The sequence below is a fragment of the Elephas maximus genome, chromosome 4 (assembly GCF_024166365.1).
Source record: "Elephas maximus indicus isolate mEleMax1 chromosome 4, mEleMax1 primary haplotype, whole genome shotgun sequence".
In the NCBI taxonomy this organism is placed as follows: domain Eukaryota; kingdom Metazoa; phylum Chordata; class Mammalia; order Proboscidea; family Elephantidae; genus Elephas; species Elephas maximus.
Genome location: NC_064822.1, coordinates 171,872,018 through 171,898,439, shown reverse-complemented (window position 1 = coordinate 171,898,439; position 26,422 = coordinate 171,872,018). Strand labels below are relative to the sequence as shown.

The 26,422-nt window shown below is 40.3% G+C and overlaps 1 protein-coding gene across 1 annotated transcript in view; it reads left to right on the top strand.

The window, feature by feature from the left end:
* The window catches only part of ALDH1L2 (aldehyde dehydrogenase 1 family member L2), a 92,230-nt gene that overhangs the window by 4,685 nt on the left and 61,123 nt on the right, over window positions 1-26,422 (top strand). The window contains exons 2-7 of the mRNA XM_049884233.1: window positions 12,043-12,187; window positions 19,225-19,459; window positions 21,179-21,344; window positions 23,039-23,140; window positions 23,334-23,423; window positions 25,078-25,212. Of these exons, the coding sequence (XP_049740190.1) occupies window positions 12,043-12,187; window positions 19,225-19,459; window positions 21,179-21,344; window positions 23,039-23,140; window positions 23,334-23,423; window positions 25,078-25,212 (873 nt within the window). The remainder of the gene's footprint in view (window positions 1-12,042; window positions 12,188-19,224; window positions 19,460-21,178; window positions 21,345-23,038; window positions 23,141-23,333; window positions 23,424-25,077; window positions 25,213-26,422) is intronic.

The window sequence follows — 26,422 nt, the reverse complement described above, 5'->3', positions numbered from 1 at the left end:
TGCTTTAGACATATACCAACTGAATCTTCATAACACAATAAGCTCCACGTCACTTGGCATGGGCTAGGCCCTCCAACAGGTCCCTCGCCTCTCTCTAGAGTGTCATTTGCCCACTCCAGTGTGGGACACACTGTGTTCCCTCATTCATTTCTTTGTAAATGCTGCTCCTTCTGTCTGGAATTTCACATGGGGGCCCCATAATCCCCTCCCCTGTCTTGGCCAACTCCCAAGATAAGATTCAGCCAAGAAGCTCTCTTCTTGGGAAGTCTTCCCCTTTCTGGGCCCACGCTGTGCTCTTCTCCTATCCTAGCAATGTGTTACTAACTTGCCTTGTGTGTTGTGAGATTTACAATGAACTTTATCCAAAGAATTTGACCTTTGTCCTTTGTTCCTGAGAGTTAACATCTAAAACCTTGGCATTTCTCCAGTGTTTGGAGTCTTTGTTATTCACGAAGAGGTTCCAGACCACACCTACCTGACAGGTTATGCTGACAAGATAACTCTTAGATGGGGGCTGTCTGGGCCAGAAAGACCCACCAGGTGATATCAGCCTGACCTCAGGGGAGGGAAACTGTAGATTGAGTTCATCCACATGGGCAATGATTCAATCAATCATGTCTGTATAATGGAACCTCCATGAAGTCTCTGGACACTGAAGCGTAATAAATTTCCTGGTTGGTGAAAGTCATCAGTGCATGGGGGGAGGTAGCTCATCCTTTGGGGCATGGAAGCTCTGCCTTGGGAACCTTCCCAGACCTCAACCTATGTGTCTCTTCATGTATCATTTTTTGCTATAATAAAACTAATCCTAACTGTACCACTTTCCTGAGTTCTGTGAGTTATTCTAAGCAAATTGTCAGATCCAAGGAGGTAATGGGAATCCCCAGATTTGTAGCCACCAGGTCAGAAGTAAGGGGGGCTCAGGGACCCCTGAGCTTATGGCTGACAACCTGAGAGGTAGAGGGAACCCCTGAATTTGCAGCCAGCAGGTGATCAGAAGTGATGGTATTGTGGGGCCTCTCAAGCTTGTGGCTGGAGTCTGAAGTCTTTGGCAGTCTTTCCAGTCTGGAGAACTATGCCTTTTAACTTTTGAGGTATGACCTAGCTCTGGTGGTCAAAGCTAGAGGAAGAAGTACTGCATTTGTAGTTCGTGTCACAGATAAGAGTTAGAATTAGTTGTTGTGGGTCAGTGTCTTAGTTATCACGTGCTGCTATAACAGAAATGCCATAAGTAGATGGCTTTAACAAACAAATTTATTCTCTCACAGTCTAGGAGGTTAGAAGTCTGAAACCAGGGCACCAGCTCCAGGGGAAGGCTTTCTCTCCCTGTTGGCTCTGCAGGAAGGTCCTTGTCATCAATCTCCCCGTGGCTTAGGGGCTTCTCAGCACAGGGACCCCAAATCCAAAGGACTCACTCGTCTCCTGGCTCTTCTTGCTTGGTAGTAATGAGGCCCCTTTCCTCTCTGCTCAATTCTCTTATATCTCAAAAGAGGTTGACTCAAGATACAATCTAATCCTATACATTGAGTCCTGCCTCATTAACATAGCTGCCTCTAATCCTGACTCATTAACATCATGTTGTTGTTGTTAAGTGCCGTGGAATCAGTTCTGACTAGTAGTGACCCTATGTACAACAGAATGAAATAATCCCTGGTCCTGCACCATTCTCATAATCATTGTTATGCTTGAGCCCATTGCTGTAGCCACTGTGTCAGTCCGTATTCTTAAGGGTCTTCCTGTTTTTCACTGACCCTCTACTTTACCGAGCATGACATCCTTCTGCAGGCACTGATCCCTCCTGACAACATGTCCAAAGTATGTAAGATGCAGTCTCGCCATCCTTGCTTCTAAGGAGCATTCTGGCTATACTTCTTCCAAGACAGATCTGTTCATTCTTTTGGCAGTCCATGGTATAGTCAGTATTTTTCACCAGCACCATAATTCTAAAGGCATCAGTTCTTCTTCGCTCTTCCTTATTCATTGTTTGTCGAAATTTTGCATGCATATGAGGTGATTGAAAATAACATGGTGCTGGGTCAGGAACTCTTTAGTCCTCAGAATGACATCTTTGTTTTTTAACACTATAAAGAGGTCTTTTACAGAAGATTTCCACAATACAATATGTAGTTTGCTTTCTTGACTGCTGTTTCCATGGGCATCGGTTGTGAATTCAAGCAAAATGAAATCCTTCACAACTTCAATCTCTTCTCCATTTTTCATGGTGTTGCTTATTGGTCCAGTTGTGAGGATTTTTGTTTTCTTTATCTTGAGGTGTAATCCGTACTGAAGGCTGTAGTCTTTGATTTTCATCAGTAAGTGCTTCAATTCCTCTTTGCTTTCAGCAAGCAAGGTTGTGTCATCTGCATATCACAGATTGTTAACCCGTCTTCCTCCAATCCTGATGCCCTGTACTTCTCCATATAGTCCAGTTTACCAAATTATTTGCTCAGTATATAGACTGAATACAACCTTGATGCACCCTTTCCTGATTATAGAACGAATGCCTCTTGGTCTGGAAACCCTGGTGGCATAGTGGTTAAAGCCTCTGGCTGCTAACCAAAAGGCGCTCTTTGGAAACCCTGTGGGGCAGTTCTATTCTGTCCTATAGGATCACTACGAGTTGAAATCCATTCAATGACCGTGGGTTTGGTTTTCTGGGGGTAGGCCTCTTGGCCTATGTACAGGTTCTGAATGAACACAGTTAAGTGTTCTATAATTCCCATTCTTCACAATATTGTCCATAACTTCTTATGATCCGCACAGTCGAATGCCTCTCCATAGTCAATAAAACATAGGGTAAACATCTTTATGGATTCTCTGCATTCAGCCAAGATTCATCTGACATCAGCAATAATATCCCTCATTCTATGTCCGCTTCTGAATCAGACTTGAATTTCTAAGAGTTCCATGTCGATGTACTGCTGCAACTGCTTTTGAATTATCTTTAGCAAAATTTCACTTGCGTATGATAATAATGATACTGTTCAATAATTTCTGCATTCCATTGGATCACCTTTCTTTGGAATGGGCACAAGTATGGATCTCTTCCAGTCAGTTGGCCAGGTTATTGTCTCCCAATTTTCTTGGCTTAGACAAGTGAGTGCTTCCAGCGTTGCATCTCTTTGTTGAAACATCTCAATTGGTATTCCATCAACCCTGGAGCCTTGTTTTTTGCCAGTGCCTTCAGTGCAGATTGGACTTCTTCCTTCAGCACCATTGGCTCTTACTCATATTCTACCACCTGAAATGATTGATGTCAACCAATTCTTTTTGGTATAGTGACTCTGTGTATTCCTTCCATCTTCTTTTGATGCTTCTTGTGTTGTTCAGTATTTTGCCCATAGAATCCTTCAGTACTGCAACTTGAATTTTTTTCTTTTCTTTTTCATTTCTTTCAGCTTGAGCTGAACATGTTCTTCCCTCTTGGTTTTCTAACTTCAGGTCTTTTGCATATTTCATTATAATACCTTACTTTGTCTTCTTGAGCTGTCCTTTGAAATCTTCTATTCAGGTCTTTTACATGATTGTTTCTTCAGTTTATCTTAGCTACTCTGCATTCAACAGCAAGTTTCAGAGTCTCTTCTGACATCTATTTTGGTCTTTCTTGTCTTTTCAATGACCTTTTCCTTTCTTCATGTATGATGTCTTTTATGTCATTTCATAACTCATCTGGTCTTCAGTCATTGGTGTTCAGTGTGTTAAGTCTGTTCTTGAGATAGTCTCTAAATTCAGGTGTGATATCCTCAAGGTCGTACTTGGCTCTCACGGACTTAGTTTTTTTTCAGCTTCAACTTGAATTTGCGTATGAGCAATTGAAGGTCTGTCTTACAGTTGGCCCCTGGCCTTGTTCTGACTTACGACACTGAGCTTCTCCTTGGTCTCTTTCCACAGATGTAGTTGATTTGATTCCTGTGTACTTCATCTGGTAAGGACCATGAGTATAGTTGTAGTTTATGTTGTTGAAAAGAGGTATTTCCAATAAATAAATCATTGGTCTTGCAAAATTCTATCATGCAATCCTCGGCATCATTTCTATCACCAAGGCTATATTTTCCAACTACTGATCCTTCTTTGTTTCCAACTTTTGCATTCTAGTCACCAGTAATTATCAGTGCATCCTGATTGCATGTTTGACCAACTTGAGACTGCAGAAGTTGGTAAAAATCTTCAGTTTCCTTATCTTTGCATTAGGGGTTGGTGCGTGCATTTAAATAATAATCGTGTCAACTAGTCTTCCTTGTAGGTGTATGGGTATTATCCTATCACCGACAGCATCGTACTTCAGGATAGATCTTGAAATGTTCTTTTTGACTATGAGTGCAGCATCATCCCTCTTCAATTTGTCATACCATATGATTGTCTGATTCAAAATGGCCATTATCAGCTCATATCAGCTCACTAATGCTAGGATATTGATCTTTATGCCTTCCATTTCATGGTAATTCCCAATAAAACCAGTTTCTGTCAAGTCGGTTCTGACTCATGGTGACCCCATGTATGTCAGAGTAGAACTGAGCTCCATAGGATTTTCAGTGGCTGATTTTTCAGAAGTAGATTGCCAGGCCTTTCTTTGGGTGAACTTAAGCCTCCAACCTTACCATTTGCAACTAAGTGCATTAACCCTTTTGTATCACCAGTGGACTCCAAAGAGTTTTCGTTGAGTTGATTTCTAATAGGAGATCACTATTCTCATCGTGTTTATTTGCCTAGGTGTTACTTGTGGTACAATAATAATAATAGTTAACATTTATTAAACATTTACTATTGCCACATACCCCAATATTGCATTATATACTTTATTGCATTAGTTCCTCATAAGAACCTTGTGATATAAGTACTGTTACTATTCCAGTTTTAGTTGATAAGGAAAAATGAGGCCCAGCTCAAGATTTCACAGCTGGTATTACGGAAAAACAGTGGGTGCTGGGGTGCTAACTAGAGTTCAAATCTCAGACCTGCTACTTAGCAACTGTTGGACTCCAGACTACATCTTAAGCGCTCTGTGTCTTAACTTCTTCACTTGTAAGAGTGGGTTAAGAATACCTGTCTCAGATAGTAATTGAGCAATCTGAGTGCAGTAAGATACATGAAATACCTGGCACTTAGTAGGGGCTCATTAAAATGTTTACTGTTCTTTTCGCCCATTTTTCCTGACCCAGACTCCCCAGGGCAGAATCTTTTTATGTTGTGGGCAGAGACACATTCTCCCTAGAACAGAGATCTTCAGACTTTAGTGTTCCCTGTGAATCACTGGAGAGCATATTAAAATGCAGCTTCCCAGGCTTAGGACTCAGACTCAGCAAATCTGGCATGAGAGCCAGGAATCCCCATTTTAACAAGTCCTCCCAGCTGATTCAGCCATCTCACAGACAGCCAGTCCTCAAACCACACTTGGAGAAATAAGACTTTGGTAAAATATCCCAGTCCCGTTTTCTGGAATTCTGCTAATTCATTATAAACATATTTATAATCTGAAAATTTCTCAGTGTGAAAAACTCACCTTTGTAGCTTCAGTTTTAGCATACAGCTCAGAAGGTGTTTGAATGAATGAAGTGTTCCCAAAGATACTGACATGGTTTCTTTAAAAGCTGTCATTCTGGAGACTGCTGAATCAGGACTCGAACTCCAACTAACTACATGACAGCTAAGCAGTACATTACATTTGAGTCAGCTCAGCCTCTTGGCTCTTGTGTGTTTCAAAAGTAGTATTTAAATGTCGTAAAAGTATCTGGCATTGGTAATGGTATGAGGTAAAGCCAAAATGTGTAAGATAGCCAACACATGGGTCCTGTTTCAAGCAACGGCATTAAATATAGGATTTGAAGATAGAATATTTACAGCACATTTTGGTTTGTAGATGAGAGGAAATGAAATCGTCCACATTCATTATCTGTAGGCAGATTATGCTGCTATTATAGTTAATCAGTTTGCTGGAAGCATTTTTGGAAGTTGAAGCTTAAATAAGCTCTTTTGGGATATAACCTTCAACTGGCCCCGGGAAAGAGTTTTTAAACCAAAATCATAATTGTTTAATTGTCAGCTTAATTATAGGGAAAGTGTCAACTGGTGTTCTTTTAAGTTTCTTGCCTAAAATGGGATACTATCTATGCCCAGTAATAAAGTAGGAAGTGAGGAAAAAGTAGGTTTTTTCATAAACACATTTTCATAGTGAGACTCTATTTATTTAGAATGACTTTCCAGAACATTAGAGAGCCCCATTCAGATTGAAGGGGGAAAAAAAAAGTTTTAAGTCCAAACCCTGTGGAGCCATATTCTGACATGGAGGAGTAAAAGGTGGAGAGAGTTCTGGAGAACTGGAGTTGGTCTGTTGCCAAGAAGGTACCAGTAAACCAGTTGCCATCAAGTGGACTCAGACTCATGAAACCACACAAGAAAGTTGTAGTCCTTTGATGATCATCTCTACACCCACAAACCTGCGTGTACCCTACTTTCTCTGATGGCTTCCCAGCTTCGGTTTAACAATTGTGGTATCAGTGTATTGACCTTGAACATTGTGAAAAGGCTCCACTTGGGGAGAATTTACAGGAGTAATTGCTTAATTAGGGTCTTTCAGTTTGTTGTACTATGGGGGCTTGTGTGTTGCTGTGATGCTGAAAGCTATGCTACCAGTATTCAGATACCAACAGGGCCACCCATGGCGAACAGGTTTCAGCTGAGCTTCCAGACTAAGACAGACTAGGAAGACGGACTCAGCACTCTACTTCGGAAAAGAATTAGCCAGTGAAAACCTTATGTATAGCAGCAGAACATTGTCTGATATAGGCTGGAAGATGAGCCCCTCAGGTTGGGAGGCACTCAAAAGATGACTGGGGAAGAGCTATCTCCTCAAAGTAGAGCTGACCTTAATGATGTAGATGGAGTCAAGCTTTTGGGACCCTCATTTGTTTATGTGGTACAACTTAAAATGAGAAGAAACAGCTGCGAACATCTATTGATAATCAGAACGTGGAATGTACAAACTAAGAATCTAGGAAAATTGGAAGTCATCAAAACTGAAATGGAATGCATAAACATCAACATCATAGGCATTAGTGAGCTGAAATGGACTGGTATTGGCCATTTCGAATTGGACAATCATATGGTCTGTTATGCTGGGAATGACAACTTGAAGAGGAATGGCATTGCATTCATCGTCAAAAGGAACATTTCAAAATCTGTCCTGAAGTACAGCAGTGTCAGTGATAGGATAATATCCATACGCCTACAAGGACGACCAGTCAATATGATAATTATTCAAATTTACACACCAATCGCTAAGGCCAAAGATGAAAAAATTGAAGATTTTTATCAGCTTCTACAGTCTAAAATTGATTGGACATGCAATCAGGATACATTGATAAGTACTGGTGATTGGAATTCGAAAGTTGGAAACAAAGAAGGAGGACTGGTAGTTGGAAAATATGGCCTTGGTGATACAAACAATGCTAGAGGTCGCTTGATAGAATTTTGCATGACCAACAACTTCTTCATTGCACATACCTTTTTTTCACCAGCATAAACGGTGACTATAAAAAAAAAAAAAAAAAAAATTTTTTTTTTTTTTATGCACGTGGACCTTGCCAGATAGAATACACAGAAGTCAAATTGACTACATCTGTGGAAAGAGATATGGAAAAGCTCAATATCATCGATCAGAACAAAGCCAGGGGCTGACTTCGGAACAGACCATCAATTGCTCATATGCAAGTTCAAGTTGAAACTGAAGAAAAATAGAACAAGTCAACGAGAGCCAAAGTATGACCTTGAGTATATCCCACCTGAATTTAGAGACCATCTCAATAATAGATTTAATGTGTTGAACGCTAATGACTGAAGACCAGACAAGTTGTAGAATGACATCAAGGATATCATACATGAAGAAAGCAAGAGGTCATTAAAAAGAGGAAAGAAAGAAAAGACCAAAATGAATGTCAGAAGAGACTCCGAAACTTGCTCTTGAAAGTCAAGGAGCTAAAGCAAAAGGAAGAAATGAAGTAAAAGAACTGAACAGAAGATTTCAAAGGGTGGGTTGAGAAGACAAAGTAGAGTATTATAATGACATGTGCAAAGAGCTAAAGATAGAAAACCAAAAGGGAAGAACACACTCGGCATTTCTCAAGCTGAAAGAACTGAAGGAAAAATTCAAGCTTCGAACTGTGATAGTGAAGGAGACTATGGGGAAAATATTAAATGACGCAGGAAGCATCCAAATAAGATGGAAGGAATATACAGAGTCATTGATACCAAAAAGAATTGGTTGACTTTCAACCGTTTCAAGAGGTAGCATATGATCAGGAACCGATGGTACTGAAGGAAGAAGTCCAAACTGTACTGAACGCATTGGCGAAAAACAAGGCTCCAGGAAATATCAATTGAGATGTTTCAACAAATGGATGCAGCGCTGGAAGCGCTCACTCATCTATGCCAAGAAATTTGGAAGACAGCAACCTGGCCAATTAACTAGAAGAGATCCATATTTATGCCTAGTCCCAAGAAAGGTGATCCTACCAAATGTGGAAATTATTGAACATTATCATTAATATCACAGGCAAGTAAAATTTTGCCGAAGTTCATTCAAAGGCAGTTGGAGCAGTATATCAACAGGGAACTGCCAGAAATTCAGACTGGATTCAGAAAAGGGCATGGATCCAGGGATAATATTATTGCTGATGTCAGGTGGATCCTGGCTAAAAGCAGAGAATACCATAAAGATTTTTAACTGTGTTATATTGACTATGCAAAGGCATTCGACTGTGTGAATCTTAACAAATGCGGGATAACATTGGGAAGAATGGGAACTCTAGAACACATTATTGGTCTCATGAGGAACCTGTATATAGATCAAGAGGAAGTTGTTTGAACAGAACAAGGGGATACTGCGTGGTTTAAAGTCCAGAAAGGTATGCGTCAGGGCTGTATCCTTTCACCATACCTATTCATTTTTTTATTCAATCTGTATGCTTAGCAAATAATCTGAGAAGCTGCACTGTATGAAAAGAACATGGCGTCAGGATTGGAGGAAGACTCATTAACAACCTGCGTTATGCAGATGACACAACATTGCTTCCTGAAAGTGAAGAGAACTTGAAGCACTTACTAATGAAGATCAAAGACCACAGCCTTCAGTATGGATTACACCTCAACATAAAGAAAACAAAAATTCTCACAACTGGACCAATGAGCAACATCATGATAAAAAGAGAAAACACTGAGGTTGTCAAGGATTTCATTTTACTGGGATCAAAAATCAACCCCCATAGAAGCAGCAGTCAAGAAATCAAACAATGTATTGTGTTGGGTGAATCTGCTGTGAAAGACCTCTTTAGTGTTGAAAAATAGAGATGTCACCTTGAAGACTAAGGTGCACCTGGCCCAAGCCATGGTATTTTCAGTTGCATCATATGCATTCGAGAGCTGGACAATGAATAAGAAAGACCAAAGAAGAATTGACACCTTTGAATTTTGCTGTTGGCGAAGAATATTGAATATATCATGAAATGCCAAAAGAACAAACAAATCTGTCTGGGAAGAAGTACAACCAGGAATGCTCCTTAGAAGCAAGGATGGCGAGACTGCATCTTACATACTTTGGGCTTGTTATCAGGAGGGATCAGTCCCTGGAGAAGGACATCATGCTTGGTAAAGTACAGGGTCAGCGAAAAAGAGGAAGACCATCAAAGATATGTGTGACACAGTGGTTGCAACAGTGGGCTCAAGCATAACAATGATTGTGAGCATGGTGCAGGACCAGGCAGTGTTTCGTTCTGTAGTACATAGGGTCGCTATGAGTCAGAACTGACTCGACAGCACCTATCGACAACAACAATTGCTTAAAGACAATCTTTAAAAAGTTTAATGACTTTAGTGCCTCTGTGGAGTTGTCTTGAGTTAGAATTGTCTTGATGGCAACTGGTGTGGATTTTTAATCATATGGTGTTTATAGGGAGCCCTGGTGTCACAACAGTTAAAGTGACTGACGGCTAACCGAAAGGTCAGTGGTTGGAAACCATCAGGGGCTCCACATGAGAAAGATGTGGCAGTCTGTTTCCATAAAGATTTACAGCCTTGGTAACCCTATGGGATCGCTATGAGTCAGAATCCACTCGACAGTGGATTTGATTGTTCTTGGTTCAGTGGTATTCACATTTCTTAATAATCACTATTTTGGGGATTGGTATTAATCTTTTTAAGGGAAGATGATGAGATGGGTGGTAGTAGCTCATTTTCATTTATTTTTAAAATGTATACATGGGCTTTGGAGTCAGACAGATCTGAAGACAAATTTCAGCCATCCCCCTTTCTAGCACTGTGACTTGAGGGTGTTATCTGACCTTTCTAAGTCTCAATTTATTCATCCATTAAAATGGTACAGAATGGGGGATAATAAAACAGGGGAGTTGTGAGGATTAAATTAAATGATATGATGTGCAGGCCTTGAAGGAACCCTGCTAACTAAAAGGTTGGCCGTTTAAACTCAACAGCGGGAGAAAGATATGGTGGTTTGCTTCCGTAAGGATTACAGGCTTGGAAACCCTATGGGGCAGTTCTACTCTGTCCTACAGGGTCGCTATGAGATGGGATTGACACAACAACAGTGGGTTTTTTGCAGGCCTTGATTCCTTATCTGAAACCTTTGGGGCCAAATGTGTCTTGGGTTTTAGAACTATTTACATTTTAGAAAGTTAGTATGGTGCATAGATAATACACTACATAAAATTCCCACCAAGGTCTGAGACAGGTCAGGTGCCATCGAGTCGCTTCTGACTTATAGCGACCCTGTGTACAACAGAACGAAACACTGCCTGGTCCTTCACTATCCTCACAATTGTTATGCTTGAGCGCATTGTTGTAACCACTGTGTCAATCCATCTTATTGAGGGTCTTCTTCTCTTTCGCTGCTCCTTTGCTTTACCAAGCGTGATGCCCTTCTCCAGGAACTGATCCCTCCTAATAACATGTCCAAAGTATGTGAGACGAAGTCTCATCATCCTGGCTTCTAAGGAGCATTCTGGCTGTACTTCCTCCAAAACAGATTTGTTCATTCTTCTGGTAGCCCATGGTATATTCAGCATTCTTCTCCAACACCATAATTCAAAGACATCAATTCTTCTTTGGTCTTCCTTATTCATCGTCTGGAAACCCCGGTGGCATAGTGGTTAAAAGCTACAGCTGCTAACCAAGAGATCCACAGTTCAAATCCGCCAGGTACTCCTTGGAAACTCTATGGGGCAGTTCTACTCTGTCCTATAGGGTCGCTATGAGTCACTCAAGGGCAGTGGGTTTTATTCATTGTCTATCTCTCACATGTATATGAGGTGATTCAAAACACCATGGCTTGGGTCAGGCGTACCTTAGTCCTTAAAGTGATATCTTTGCTTTTCAATACTTTAAAGAGGTCCTTTGCAGCAGATTTGCCCAGTGCAATATGTCATTTGATTTCTTCACTGCTGCTTCCATGGGCATTGATTGCAGAGCCAAGTAAAAAGAAACCCTTGACAACTTCAATATTTTCTCTGTTTATCATGATGTTGCTTATTGGTCCATTTGTGAGGATTTTTTTCTTTATGTTGAGGTGTAATCCATACTGAAGGCTGTGGTCTTTGATCTTCATCAGTAGATGCTTCAAGTCCTCTTCGCTTTCAGCAAGCAAGGTTGTGTGATCTGCCTATTGCAGCTTGTTAATGAATCGTCTTCCAATGCCCCATTCCAACTTCTTGGATTGAATAAGTATGGTAAAAGACTACAGCCCTGACACACCCGTTTCCTGACTTTAAACCATGCGGTATGCCCTTGTTCTGTTTGAATGACTGCCTTTTTGTCTAAGTATAGGTTCCTCATGAACACAGTTAAGTGTTCTGGAATTTCTGTTCTTTACAATGTCATCCATAATTTTTTCAGATCCACAGTTCAGTGCAGATGAATAAAAATTTTATTTTATAGAGCTTTGAGCCTTTCGTAGTCCTTAAGTCATCCTGTATGACTGAAAAAAAGGTTTATTATCCTCATGTCTCCTATCCATGCTAACATTGAATTGTTCTGCAGGTTTATTTCAAAAACAAGTTGAAGTTGGCACTTATCGGTCAGAGCCTCTTTGGCCAAGAAGTCTACAGCCACCTCCGGAAAGAGGGCCACCGTGTAGTGGGAGTGTTCACGGTTCCAGACATGGATGGAAAAGCTGACCCACTGGGTGAGTGTATCTTGGGACAACTGGGTCAGGGAATCTATACTGGTATTTCAGCTGTTTAATCTCAGGGCCCTGATATGAGCTGTACTCCCACTTCTTTGCCACAGGCACCAAAGACCCAGACTGTGCACCCCCCTCTTGGCTTTTCCTCCTCCACATCACCTATTGAAGGCCTTCTCATGCCAAGTCTATTTTCATAGTAGATGTGGACACCCCAGACTTCTCTTCTCTATGGGTCCCAAGACAAAGGCACAAGTCCTTATTGTATTAAGAGGTTTCCCATTAGTCTCCATCAGGTCCATCAGAAGAATTCCTAGGCTTGTATTTTTTTTTTTTCTGGAACACACTTATGACTTTCCAAAGGTGCTATGGCACATGCAGAATAATGCCTAATGCAGAGATGCCAGTGGGAATGAAGGAAATGCCAGTCCCAGTAACAAAAATTGATATGGGGTCATAAGATATGCTATTATTTTATTACAAATTATGGCTGGGACTGCTTGGTGGGTTGAGAAGATGGCCAACCCTAAAGCAAGCCACAGTGTGATCCTGTTTTGTAAGCCATAGTTATGTTGAGAAATGGGTTTAAGACAGATAAAAATCCACAAATACTACAGGTAGGGAATAAGAAGGAGGGACTAGAAATCTTGGCTTATTACTTGGATCTTCATAAATGACTGGTAAAGTGCAACACATTGATTGGAAAATAGTGATCTGTGATAACATCAGAATTATACTTTTTTTATTCTCAGAAGAAGCAGCTCTAGGGTTTATTCTAATTCTTTGTAAGTACTTTAAAAATTATTATATCCTTAATAAAATCTACTAAGCAAACATTCTGCATCCCACTTTGAAGAGTGGCTTCTGGGGTCTTAAACGATAGCAAGTGGCCATCTAAGATGCATCAATTGGTCTCGACCCACCTGGATCAAAGGAGAATGAAGAACACCGAGGTCATAAGGTAATTTTGAGCCCAAGAGACAGAAAGGGCCACATAAACCAAAGACTACATCAGCCTGAGACCAGAAGAACTAGATGGTGCCCGGCTACAACCTATGACTGCCCTGACAGGGAACACAACAGAGAACCCCTGAGAGAGCAGGAGAGCAGTGGGATGCAGACCCCAAATTCTCGTAAAAAGACCAGACTTAATGGTCTGCCTGAGACTAGAAGGACCCCGGTGGTCATGGCCCCCAGACCTTCTGTTGGCCCAGGACAGGAACCATTCCCAAAGCCAACTCTTCAGACATGGATCAGACTGGATAATGGGCTGGAGAGGGATGCTGGTGAGGAGTGAGCTTCTTGGATCAAGTCGACATTTGAGACTATGTTGGGATCTCCTGCCTGGAGGGGAGATGAGAGGGTGGAGGGGATTAGAAGCTGGTGAAATGGACGCGAAAAGAGAGAGTGTAGGGAGGGAGCGGGCTGTCTCATTAGAGGGAGAACAACTGGGAGTATGTAGCAAGGTGTATATAAGTTTTTGTGTGAGAGACTGACTTGTAAACTTTCACTTAAAGCACAAGAAAAATTAAAATGATTACAGCCAAGAAAAAAAAATTATTATATCTTAATATTATTTTTTAAGAGCCAAGCTAAAAACAAAATTGGGCCAAGAGCACATATGGACTTGAATTTAATCGCTTGAACTAGAAATGATTCTTGTTTCAGAAGAAGGTTATCTCAGCCTGGGGAATTCCAAGGGGACCTGCTTCATGAATTCCCAGCTCTGAAGGAAGAAGGGGACAGATTCCTGTTGCTGGCACCGTTTGACCCATCATTATGTATTCCTAACAGCATTTTGTGGGGGATATTTGGAATATAAGTTTGGCTTTAAATCAAAGAGACCCCAAATAATATTGGCTTAAATTAGATAGATGCTCATTTCTCAAGTCTGGGTTGGCTATCCAGAGCCAGTGCAGATTCCTTCTATTTGTTGTTTTGCTGTTGTCAACACTGGGCTTCCATCTCTCGTCCAAAGTAGTTGCTTCAGTCCCAACCATCTAGTCTTCACTACAGCAAGCAAGAAGGTAAAGAGGAGAAGTAGAGGGCAAGCCCTTTATGGCATAATCCAGAAGTTGCACATATTACTCCCACTCATATCCTATTGACCAGAACTTGGTCACAGCCCAAATCTATTTGCAAGAGAGGCTGAGACATAATAGATTTTATTCAGGGTGGGTATGTGTTCAACTAGAGTCAGAGAGGTCCATTGCTAAAGGAAGAATAGGGCACAGCTGGCAGCCTCTAACAGGTACGTGCACTTCAGAGGAATTGCAAGCATGTGACTTTTCAGCCTCCTTTCAGAGTGGATTCTAGGAAATAAACCCTTTCCAAGTGACTGCTCGCAGGGCCAGGACCACCTCTCCTTTGGTTATGGTCATTGGGCTCTTGGGAGGACTTAGAAATAGACAAAGTACCAACCTGACTTATAGAGGAACCTGGGAAGTGGTGCAGTATATTGTTATCAGCATATGGTCTGGAGTCAGGGAATTAATGCTGACTCTTTTACTTACTCTATGTGACCTTGGACAAGTGACTTAAACTCACTAAGCTTCAGTTCAGTGGTACTTATTTCACGTGGCTACTGCGAGGATTAAATGAGATAATATGTATAAAGTGCTCAGCGCTGCTTCTGGCTCATAATGAATAATCACATCAGTGAATATTCTTATTCCCTGGAGCAGCCAAAAATCAACAGAAGAACCCAACAGCTGGATGCCTCAAGCCTGTCTCAGTGGAGCACATTTTTAAAATGAGAACTTCTTTCATAATTTTCTCCTAATTTCCCCCACATGTTTTAAAATCAATCATTTATCCATTTTCCTGTCATTTCACATTTGGGTTGTTTACAGGTTTTTGAACATTTTACGATCATTTACATTTTGTAATCATTGTTGTTCACAAATTCTCAAATTCTTCTGAATGGATCGATTAAGGCGTAGCTTTCATGGCCAGAGTCCTGCAGGTCTTACTTAGGCTTCAGAGTTTAGGCTTTTTCATGGAGGCATCATCACATGGTGAACCAGTGATTGTTGGTGCTTGGTGGGGAGAATGGGAAAGGAAACAAAAAATGTGGATAAAAACGCCTTAGTTAAGACTTCTGGAAAATGCCTAAAATGTAGTTGTTTTGTGTTATCGATGGAAAATAAATATAAATAAATAAATACATATAAAGTTTATTTTAAATCTATTTATATATATGTATTTTATGTATATAAGGTATGTACTTAGTAAAAGGAAACCCTGGTGGCACAGTGGTTAAGAGCTACAGCTGCTAACCAAAAGGGTAGTAAAAATGACATTTTATTATGGAAAAAAAGGGCTTTTGCTGGGTGTACTTTGGAAGGCCATCACACTTCCACATGAAGGTAAAAAAAGAAGATAGGAGGGAGTCATTTCTGGGGAAGAGACACTTTCCTCAGGAAGGAGCCTCAGATCTGCTTCAGTATGGCACAACCTTACACAGAGCATGTATTCTCCACTGACTTACCTTATTGGTGAGTTTGGAAGAGGGAACTAGACCACCTCAGCTCAGGTCAGTTCAGCAACTTCTTCCCTTCATCCTCTGGCATCTGCCTGTTTAGCATGGACAATATGTTTAGGTCTACAATTTGCCTTGTGATAAAAGGGACCTGCCCCTGAGAGATAGGGGGAGAAGAAGCTTGATTTTTCCAACTATGTCAGAGGCTATGTCTAATTTGGACATGAAGTCCTGCAGGGTCACTATGAGTTGAAATTGACACAACAACGTCTAAGTTTTTTTTTTTTTCTTGATGTTGGCGTTTGGCTCCAGATTCAAAGCTATCTATGTTCTTTAAGTAGCTGGATGAGCAATAAAGGTATAATTTTTGTAAATATACAAAAATCAGTTGGATTTCTATACACCAAAAAAGAGAACTACAAAAAAAGAGATCAGGAAAACAATACCATTTATAATACCCCCTAAAAAAAATAAAATACTTAGGAATAAATCTATCCAGTGATGTAAAAGACCTATACAAAGAAAACTACAAAACACTACTGCAAGAAACCAAAAGAGACCTACAGAAATGAGAAAAACATACCATGCTGATGGATAGGGAAACTGAACATACTGAAATGTGAGTTCTACCCAAAGCAATCCACAAATACAATGCAATCCCTTTCCAAATACCAACAGCATTCTTTAACGAGATGGAAAAACTAATCATTAACTTTATATGGAAAAAAAAGAGGCATCAGATAAGGAAAGCATTATTGAAGAAGAACAACAAAATAGGAGGCTTTTTGTGCTACCTGACCTCAGAACCTACTACATAGCTATAGTAGTCAAAACAGCCTGGTACTGGTACAACAACTGACACACATTAACCAGTGGAGCAGAATCAAGAACCCAGATGTAAATCCATCCACATGTGGTCACCTGATCTTTGACAAAGGCCCAGAGTCCATTAAGTGGGGAAAAGACAGTCTTTTTAACAAATAGAGCTGGCAAAACGCGATGTTCATCTGTAAAAAAAAACAAAAAAGGACCCATTCCTCACACCATACTCAAAAACTAATTAAAATGGATCGAAGACTTGAATATAAAAACAAAAACTATAAAGATCATGGAAGAAAAAATAGGGTCAATGCTGGGGGCCCTAATATACAGCACACATAGGATGTAAACCATAACTAACAATACACACAATCCAGAAGATAAGCCAGATAACTGAGATCTTCTAAAAATTAAACACTTATGCTCATCAAAAGACTTCACCAAAGGAGTAAAAAGAGAATCTACGGACTGGGAAAAAAAATTTTTGGCTGTGACATATCTAACAAAGGTCTCATCTCTAAAATCGGTAGGATATTCCAGCACCTCTACAGCAAAAAGACAAATGATCCAATTAAAAAATGGGCAAAGCATATGAACAGACACTTGACCAAATAAGACATTCAGGAAGCCAGCAGACACATGAGGAAATACTCACTATCGCTAGCCATTAGAGAAATGCATATCAAAACTACTTTAAGATACCATCTAACCCCGACAATACTGGCACTGATCCAAAAAGCACAAAATGACAAATGTTGAAGAGGTTGTGGGGAGATTGGAAATCCTATGCACTGCTGATTGGAATGCAAAATGATACAGCCATATGGAAAACAATATGGCACTTCTTTAAAAAGCTAGAAATAGGAATACCATACGATCCAGCAATCCCACTCCTAGAAATATATCCTAGAGAAAGAAGACCTGTCACACAAGTAGACATGTGCACACCCATGTTCATTGCAGCATTATTCACAATAGCAAAAAGATGGAAACAGCCTAAGTGCCCATTAACAGATGAATGCATAAACAATGGTACATACACACAGTGGAATACTATACAAAAATAAAGAACAATGATGAATCTGGGAAGCATCTCACAACATGGATAAATCCAGAGGACATTATGCTAAGTGAAATAAGTCAATCACAAAAAACAAATACTATATAAGACCACTATTATAAAAACATCCATGAAGAAGTTTACACACAGAAACAAACAACTTTTGATGGTTATGAGGGAGCGGAAAACACTAACTAGACAATAGATAAATGGTAACTTTGGTGAAGGGTAAGACAGCACACAATACTGGGGAAGTCAGCACAACTTGACCAAGGTAAAATCATAGACGCTTCATAGACACCTCCAAGCTCTCTTAGGGACCGTGTTACTAGGCTGAGGGCTGGGGACCATGCTCTCGGGGGGTAACTAACTCAACTGGCATAACACAGTTTATAAAGAAAATGTTCTACATCCTACTTTGGTGAGTAGCGTCTGGGGTCTTAAAAGCTTGTGAGCAACCATCTAAGATACTCCACTCTTTCCACCCTGTCTGGAGCAAGGGAGAATGAAGAAAACCAAGACACAAGGGAAAGATTAGTTCAAAGGACTAATGTACCACAACTACCACAGCCTCTACCAGACTGAGTCCAGCACAACTAGATGGTGCCCAGCTACTACCACCGACTGCTCTGACAGGGATCACGATACATGGTTGTGGACAGAGCTGGAGAAAAATGTAGAACAAAATTCTAATTCACAAAAAAAAAAAGACCAGGCTTGCTGACCTGACAGAGACTGGAGAAACCCTGAGGGTATGGCCCCCAGAAACCCTTTTAGCTCAGTACTGAAGCCACTCCTGAATTTCACCCTTTAGCCACAAGATTTGACATGCCTATAAAACAAACAATAATACACATTTTTCAACCATACATACAAGACTAAATGGGCACACCAGTGCAGGGACAAGGACGAGAAGGCAGGAGGGGACAGGAAAACTGGACGAATGGAAATGGGGAACCCAAGGTCAAGAAGGGGAGAGTGTTGACACATCACAGGGTTGGCAACCAATGTCACAAAACAATATGTGCATTGTTTAATGAGAAACTAATTTGCTCTGTAAACCTATAGCACAATAAAAAAAAAGAAAATGAGCAACAACAACAACAATGAAATCCACTAAAAAATAGAATTGAACAATGCAAAGGACAAGCTGGAAATATATGACTAAAAGTCAGCTTTATTTAGGAATAATAAGATACTTGCATTAAAAATGGTATCATTTTTATCTAAAAAAAGAAAGAGCTTCAGGTAAAATATCAAAATACTGTATAGCCATAATCTTTTAAATTCAAATGCATTATGCTTTAAATATGTAGATAGAGATCACATTAGAAAATGGATGGATTATGATAAAATTGTAACAATTTTTGGTTAGCATCTAAATTGTTCGTCACAATGTTTTATTTGTAAATATTTCATGAAGCTGTGAATAATGTGAATCCATAAAAAAAAGCCTGTTGCATCAAGGTAATTGAGTAGAACTGTGCTCCACAGAATTTTCAATGACAGGTTTTTTGGAAGTGAATCACCAAGCCTTCTGAGGCACTTCTGAGTGGACTTGAACTGCCAACATTTTGGTTAGCAGCCAAACACATTAACCATTTGAAGCACCCAGGGACTTTATATGAATCCATAGCAATGAAATTTTTTAATGAAAATAATCTTCTCTTTCATGCTTAGCTTTGGCTGCAGAAAAAGATGGGACCCCTGTGTTCAAGTTCCCTAGATGGAGAGTCAAGGGCAAGACCATCAAGGAAGTGGTGGAAGCCTACAGATCTGTGGATGCCGAGCTCAACGTGCTTCCCTTCTGCACACAGTTCATCCCCATGGATGTCATTGATAGCCCAAAGCATGGCTCCATCATATATCACCCGTCCATCCTTCCCAGGCACAGAGGACCCTCTGCTATCAACTGGTGAGTTTTTTAATAACAGAAAATATGAGCCTATTTTCCTTGCTCGTAATCTTTCTGCTTTTTACCTAGGTGATCAAGAAAATAAATTTGTTTGAACAATTGTGAGGTCCTGATTGCTACTATAGCATGAAGGCTTCTGAAATCCAGAGGCACTTCATGAACCAAGATAGCATTTCCCAAGAATAGTCCATGGAGCACTAGTTCCATTGAATGTAACTAGGTATTGAGCAAACAAAGGTTCTATAGTCTGACAAGTTTGGTTTATGATGGGCTTCTTTAGTGCAGGACTTTTCAGAGCCTTTGACATGTACCTGAATGTGAATGCCATGATTCTCCAAGAGATGGTCCAAGTACACAGTTTCCCAAATTTATTTGACCACAGAATTCTTTTTGCATAGAACATCTCAATTACACTTCAGTTTGAGAAACACTGAGTTATCTGAAATTCTCTTCTTCATCGTTTGTCTTCCCCCGTTGACTTTAAGCTCCCTGAGGGAAGGGACTTTGTTCAACATTGCCATTGCTGTATTCCCCAACATCAAGAACAGCGCCTGATACACTATAGTACCCGATAATATAGGTACACTATAGGCACTTTTTTTTTTTTTTTTATAGGCACACTATAGGCTTCCTGGCCATTGCTGTGGGTTGAAATGGGCCTTTCACACCTTCACTACCTTCTCTTTTTTACGGGCACATCTCCTTGGTATCCCTCAAATTATTGAATAGGCAGAAAGTCCGTACTTGTTGAAATGTGATTTTAAAAAATATTTCATTGTATTTAAAGTTTTGTTACATGAATTGATTGCCTTTTCGGTCTTGTGAATAATACTGTCATGGATACCTATACACTTAAACTTACGTTTTGTTTTGTTTTGTTTTGTTTTTTTCACATTTCACATTGTTCTCACATGTGGAATCACTGGGTCAAAGTGTATGAATATTTTTAAGATTCTTGATAACACAATGCCAATTAATTCCTCATTATTTCTTAAAAGAATTAATTCATCCATTGATGTCTTGCCTGGTCAGCAACTCAGTGAAATAAAAATAATTTCAATTTTGGGTGTGGTTGACCTCCCATTTCATACTCTCTCTGTATGCATTTTTATGTATTTGTCTTTATGCACTGCTTATCATTTTTTACTATAAGCTCCTGTAGGGCTGGCGTTTTTTCTTAGGCTAAGCTTTATAGAGCACACAATACAAATAGTTAAATTAATTATTTTTCACTACAATGTTTAGACAACCTAGAGCTAATCCTAAAAGAGCTTATACATGAATTACACAACCTGTGTTAATAATCAGCTCTCTTCACATCGTACCAAGTATCCTCTACTTTATTTTTCATTATTCAAGCACAATGCAGGAACTGGACCCAGGCGGGCAAATTACTTGTTCCTCCCAGTTGGCATCTGGGAGTCAAGTCGTGACAGGCAGTAATGATGGACTCTAGCGCCTTTTTTGGTTTACTCTAAGTCACTACTGTGTGCTTACTAGGAAGACTGTGGTTATGAAGACGTGTAAACAGCAGTACTGTTAGGTATTGTTTTTTATGAGCTCTGCATCCTGTCTTCTCTATCTTCCAGCACTGCAGTTAATTTCTCACAGTAGCTTTGTTCACCATCTACTTTTCCATTGTAGCTCCCATGTATTTTAATATCAGCAACTCATCTCTCAGCTAACCAGCATTTTTAATTGAATTTTTTCTTTTTTCAGGACTCTAATTATGGGAGATAAGAAAGCTGGGTTTTCTGTTTTCTGGGGTGATGCTGGTTTAGACACAGGACCCATCCTTCTTCAGAGGTCGTGTGACGTCGAACCCAATGATACAGTGGATGCACTTTATAATCGATTTCTTTTTCCTGAAGGAATCAAGGCCATGGTCAGTATATTTATGCCATCAAGAATTTAGCGAACCTTTAAAGCATAAATATTTTTCTTCTATTGAGAAGTTGCCCATATGAATTTTCGGTAAAAATATAAAGCTGAAAAACAAAATTAGGTTTTATATTTACCAGTAAGATGGTATATTTAGAGTAGAAATCTGAACTTTTAAAAATTTCTTAGTCTATGAAACTGACTTGTGGTTCCACTGAGAGCAGTGATCAAATGAAGTGGCAATTAAACGGTTCCGTTTATTTTTTTCAAGTATTTGAATGTGCAGCCCTGTTTGTAATGACTGATTGTTTTGCTACAGCTGTGTAATTCTGAACTCTATTAAAAATGTTTGAAATTTGGTGTTGCTTAACTTATTCCGATGTGCCCTGGTTGAAAAGCCCAAAGCATGTACACCACAAAGTAAAAATATTAGCCTGTAAAAATACTGAAAAGTTCAGCAGATGGTTTTGACACCATTTAATGTTTCCGAGAATTTTGTAAGGTGGAAGTGTCAACACAGAGGTGGATAGTAAAATTATACAAAGCAGCAGATGTTGATTTAGGAGAGAGGAGGACGTTGATTTAGGAGAAAGGAGGACATTGCTTTGTTCATATCATCCGATGCTTAAGGGCATAGGGCTTTGGGGTCAGAAAGACCTGAGCTGAAACCCTCATTTTACCACTTATTTGTTGTATGGCAATAGATAAGTCACTTAGCCCCTTCCCCTAGATTTCCTCATCTATGAAATGTAGCTAATACTGCCTGATTTGTAGGGTCGTTGTGAGAATCAAATGCCATTATTTATGCAAAGCGTAGTAAATGCTGTGGTAATTACAATAAACATAATATTATGTGTGCTCAGTGGCATTTGCTCAGGCCTAGATCCTATGCCTGGTGGCATTATATCTAGAGGTGGGTAGAACAAGCTGTCAACTTGGCTCTGTTCCCAGATGGCTCCCTCTATGTGCTCACCTGTAGGTTAGTAAGCAGGTGGGAGTACTTGGAGAGAAACTCAGATTTAAGCTCACATCGGCCTCCCAGTGAAACGGGGAGGCTCTCAACTCAAGGCAAACAAATATGGCATGGAAGAGAATGAAGGAAACATCCCAAAAGCAATCAATCTCATGAATGGATTTTAACTTTTTTTATACCAGGTGTCCTGAGCTAGAAAGCAAGTTAAATTAATTAAATACAGTAATGTATCATTTTCCAGAATCATCATGATGAGCAAAAATAACCCACAATAATTTATTTTACATTTATATTCCTGAAATTTCCATTGGATCACCAAAAGAAGAGTAAAGTTTGTTCAAACAAGGGAGTCATTTAAAAAAGACTACAGGCTTGATCTTGGAGGTAGACAGACCTGGATTCAGATTCTGCCTCTGACACCTACAAATTCTGTGATCTGAGCTAGTTGCTTAACTTCTCTAGGCCTCAGTTTCCTCATCTGTAAAACAGGAATAATAATTTCCACCTTACAGGATTGGTATGCTGTTTGCAACGGGTATTTTATATAAAGGACCTACCAAACTGCCTGACACATAAAACGGCCCGAAGAAATGGAAGTTACCATCATAATCTGACTCTCTGAACAGATTCATATGTAATTATTCTGTTAAGCTGAAACTTCAGTTAAACAGACTATGCCATTGTTGATCACTGGGCTGTAACATAGGTAATGTTTTTGGCTTTAGGTAGAAGCTGTCCAACTCATAGCTGATGGAAAAGCGCCTCGTACTCCCCAGCCAGAAGAAGGGGCAACATATGAACATACCCGGAAAAAGGAAAATGCTAAGGTATTTATAGCAACTCAGTAACATATCTAGCCTTCTGGCTTTAAGTCTTCCCAGTATATCATTCCCTTTCCAAAATGTAGATCTCCAAGCCAGTCCCCTCTACCTACCTCTGCCACTGATGGAGAGAAATGTTTCTATTGCCTTTGAGACTCACAGCATTAGGGGGCTCAGCCTGTGCTTTGTGCTCTCCTAGATTTCTTGGGATCAGTCTGCTGAAGTTTTACATAATTGGATCCGAGGCCACGATAAAGTCCCTGGAGCTTGGACAGAGATAAATGGACAGGTATTTTTTTTTATGTTTTAGGGATCAATTTTTTTTTTTTTTCCAATGAACTTAACTAAGTCACAGCCCCCCCTGGATCTTTCCTTGGTGGTAATGAGGGTCTGCGAGTCTAGGTATTTGTGACTAGCTAAGAGATCTGTGGCTGCGTGATAAAGACAAAACACCCTACACTTGACTTATATTGAACTTTTACTGTGAGGCAGACACTGGGCATAGCTTCCGCTTTCAAGGAGCTTCCTGTTTTATAGAGAAGGCAGAGAAATAAATAAACACTCAAGATAAATGCTGTAATTGAGGTCTAGACTCAGGCTGGTCAGGGGAGGCTTCCTAGAAAAGCCGACCACTGTGCTCGCACTTTGAGAAGAGTTAGCCAGGTGAAGAGTAAGACAAAGAGGTGCAAGAGGTGAAGTCAGATGACCCAGAGATGGGAGAGTGTATGGCCCAGTCAAGGAACTGCAAAACAGTTCAATGAAGTGGGAGCCTCAGGACTGAGGTGGGGTGTGGGGAGAGATGAAGCAGGAAGGATGGGCAGGAGCAGGAGTGTGAAGGGCCTTCTGCTCTGTGGGGAGTTGGGCTCAGCTCAGGTTCCACCTCTTCTAGAAAGTTTCCTGACCTCCTCACATGTCTAGTCTGGCAGGGTTGGGTGTCCCTCTTCTCTATTCCTACAATGCTTTGCCTTACCCCTGACATAGCCTATTGAATATTGTATACTGTAAGGGTCTCTTTATTTATCTGCCTCCATACCCCCAACTAGACTGTGAAGCCCTTGGGGCAAGGGCTTCATGTTATTGTCTTGATCACTTCAGTGCTCAGGCATGATTCTTAGTGCATATTGGATTCCAATAAGAGTGGGTGGGATTCATGAAGGACCAAGAAAGGAAGTCTAGCAGGGTGGTTAAGAGTGTGGACTCTGAAGGCAGAATGTTTCTGTTAAAATTCTGGCTCTGCCACTGTTCTCTGTACAACCTTGGGCAGGATCCTTAACCACAGGGTTCCTTGCTTTCTTCATTTTAAAACGGGACTAATAATAGTGCCTTCCTTATAGGTTATGGGTTATTGTGAGTTAATACATGTTCATTCATTTAAGTACTTAGTCCCTGGCGCAGAGTAAGTGTTCAGTAAATGTTAGTTACTATTGTGCTAAATAAATGATAGTGAAGGCATAGAATTATAATAATAAACTCCATCACGGTCAGGCTTTCTCAGTTACAGTCTAGATCTAATCTTGTTTCCTTGAACTGACCTTCAAAGCACCTTGTACTTTCCCATCACCTATCACACTGTATATTGTAAATACTCTGCATCTTCCCTCCTCCCCAACACCTCTACTCCCCAACTCCAACCCCTACCTTTAGCCTAAAGGTAGGTAAAGTCTGTGAGAGCTTTTAATCTCAATCACATTTATCTCAATGTGAATAAATAATAAATGTACACTTACGTCCTCTGGATGTGGGACATTTTTGAAACTTGTCAGTCACACATTCGCTGATCATCTCTTACTTTGTATTATCTCTACAGATGCCAATACAGCCTTGCACACTTTGTGGTGTCCTGATTTTATTCTAGATAAGAATTGTGACTTAGGCTTTTTTTCAGGGAGAGGTGCTTGCATTCATTTTCTGATTTCAAAACCTGGGTTTGATCTCTTTATCAGATGGTTACTTTCTATGGCTCATCATTACTGAGTAGCTCCGTGCCTCCTGGAGAACCACTGGAAATTAAAGGTGCCAAGAAGCCTGGTCTTGTTACCAAAAATGGACTTGTTCTTTTTGGTAACGATGGAAAAGCAGTGAGTGTTCAATATAGTCAACGATAAAATAACTTTTTTGGTTTCCTTCTATAATTCCAGCTATTGAGAGAATCAGGCTTTGCTGTGGGTATGAGGAAGACCAAGCTATCTGGGCTCCATTTCCCTCTGGGGATGAGCTCCAGCTCCTTAGCATGGGCTCCAAGGGCTGACACAGTCAACTTTGTAATACAGGAGAAAGAGCTCAGGATCCAGCCAGGAGACAGGGGTTTGAATCCCTCTATCGCCTACTGGCCATGATCTTGGGAAGGATGCTTCTCTGCTCTAAGTCTCAATTTCCCCCTCTACATAAGAAAGAAAGTAACCATGTCTCTCTGCCTTCCTACTGCCAGCATCTGAAAGAGTCAAATGAAATGATGGATATGGCCCTCTTCAGCTGCACCTATACTGCCTATGCATGGCAGCCTTGGACCTGGGCTCAGTGGGCTCCTGGTCAGCTTCCCACTGGAGAGTACAAAAGGGAATTTGGATCTTACAGCTGCAGGATAGCTCCATCATTAAGATCGTAGGCTTTGGAGTTAAACTGGTTCTGGGTTCTAATCCCAGCTCTGTCACTTACTAGCCATGTGGCATTCACAAATGACTTAAATTTATTGTCTCCATTTTCTCATCAATAAAATGGGAATAATAAGGCACCTGGCTCCATAGGATTTATGAGGTTAAAGCACCGTTTGTGGTACAGAGTAAGTCCCCAGACGATGGCTGCTATTGTTGCTGTCATTGTCATTAGCCCAAATATCTGCATCCAACTGTCAATTTTTCATGGGCTTTATCCATTTTAAGATGTGTCCACACCAAGACTTAACTTTCTCCTTTCTGTTGCCATTATTAAAATGCCATTTTATTGCTTTTACACATTATGATGAGTGCTTTAAACCCATATTTTTATATTTTCCAAATAAAATGGTCCTTATATCTATGTAACATATGGCTCCTTCTTCCACCAGGCTCACTTTTAAATTGTTCTAATCCTAAACTGTGGAAACCCTGATGGTGTAGTGGTTAAGAGCTATGGCTGCTAACCAAAAGGATGGCAGTTCAAATCCACCAGGTGCTCCTTGGAAACCCTCTGGGGCAGTCCTACTCTGTCCTATAGGGTCTCTATGAGTCTGAATCAACTCAACAGCAGCAGGTTTGGGTTTTGCTTTGGGTTTTTTTTGGTTAATCTTAAACTTACGTGTTTGTTTTGTTG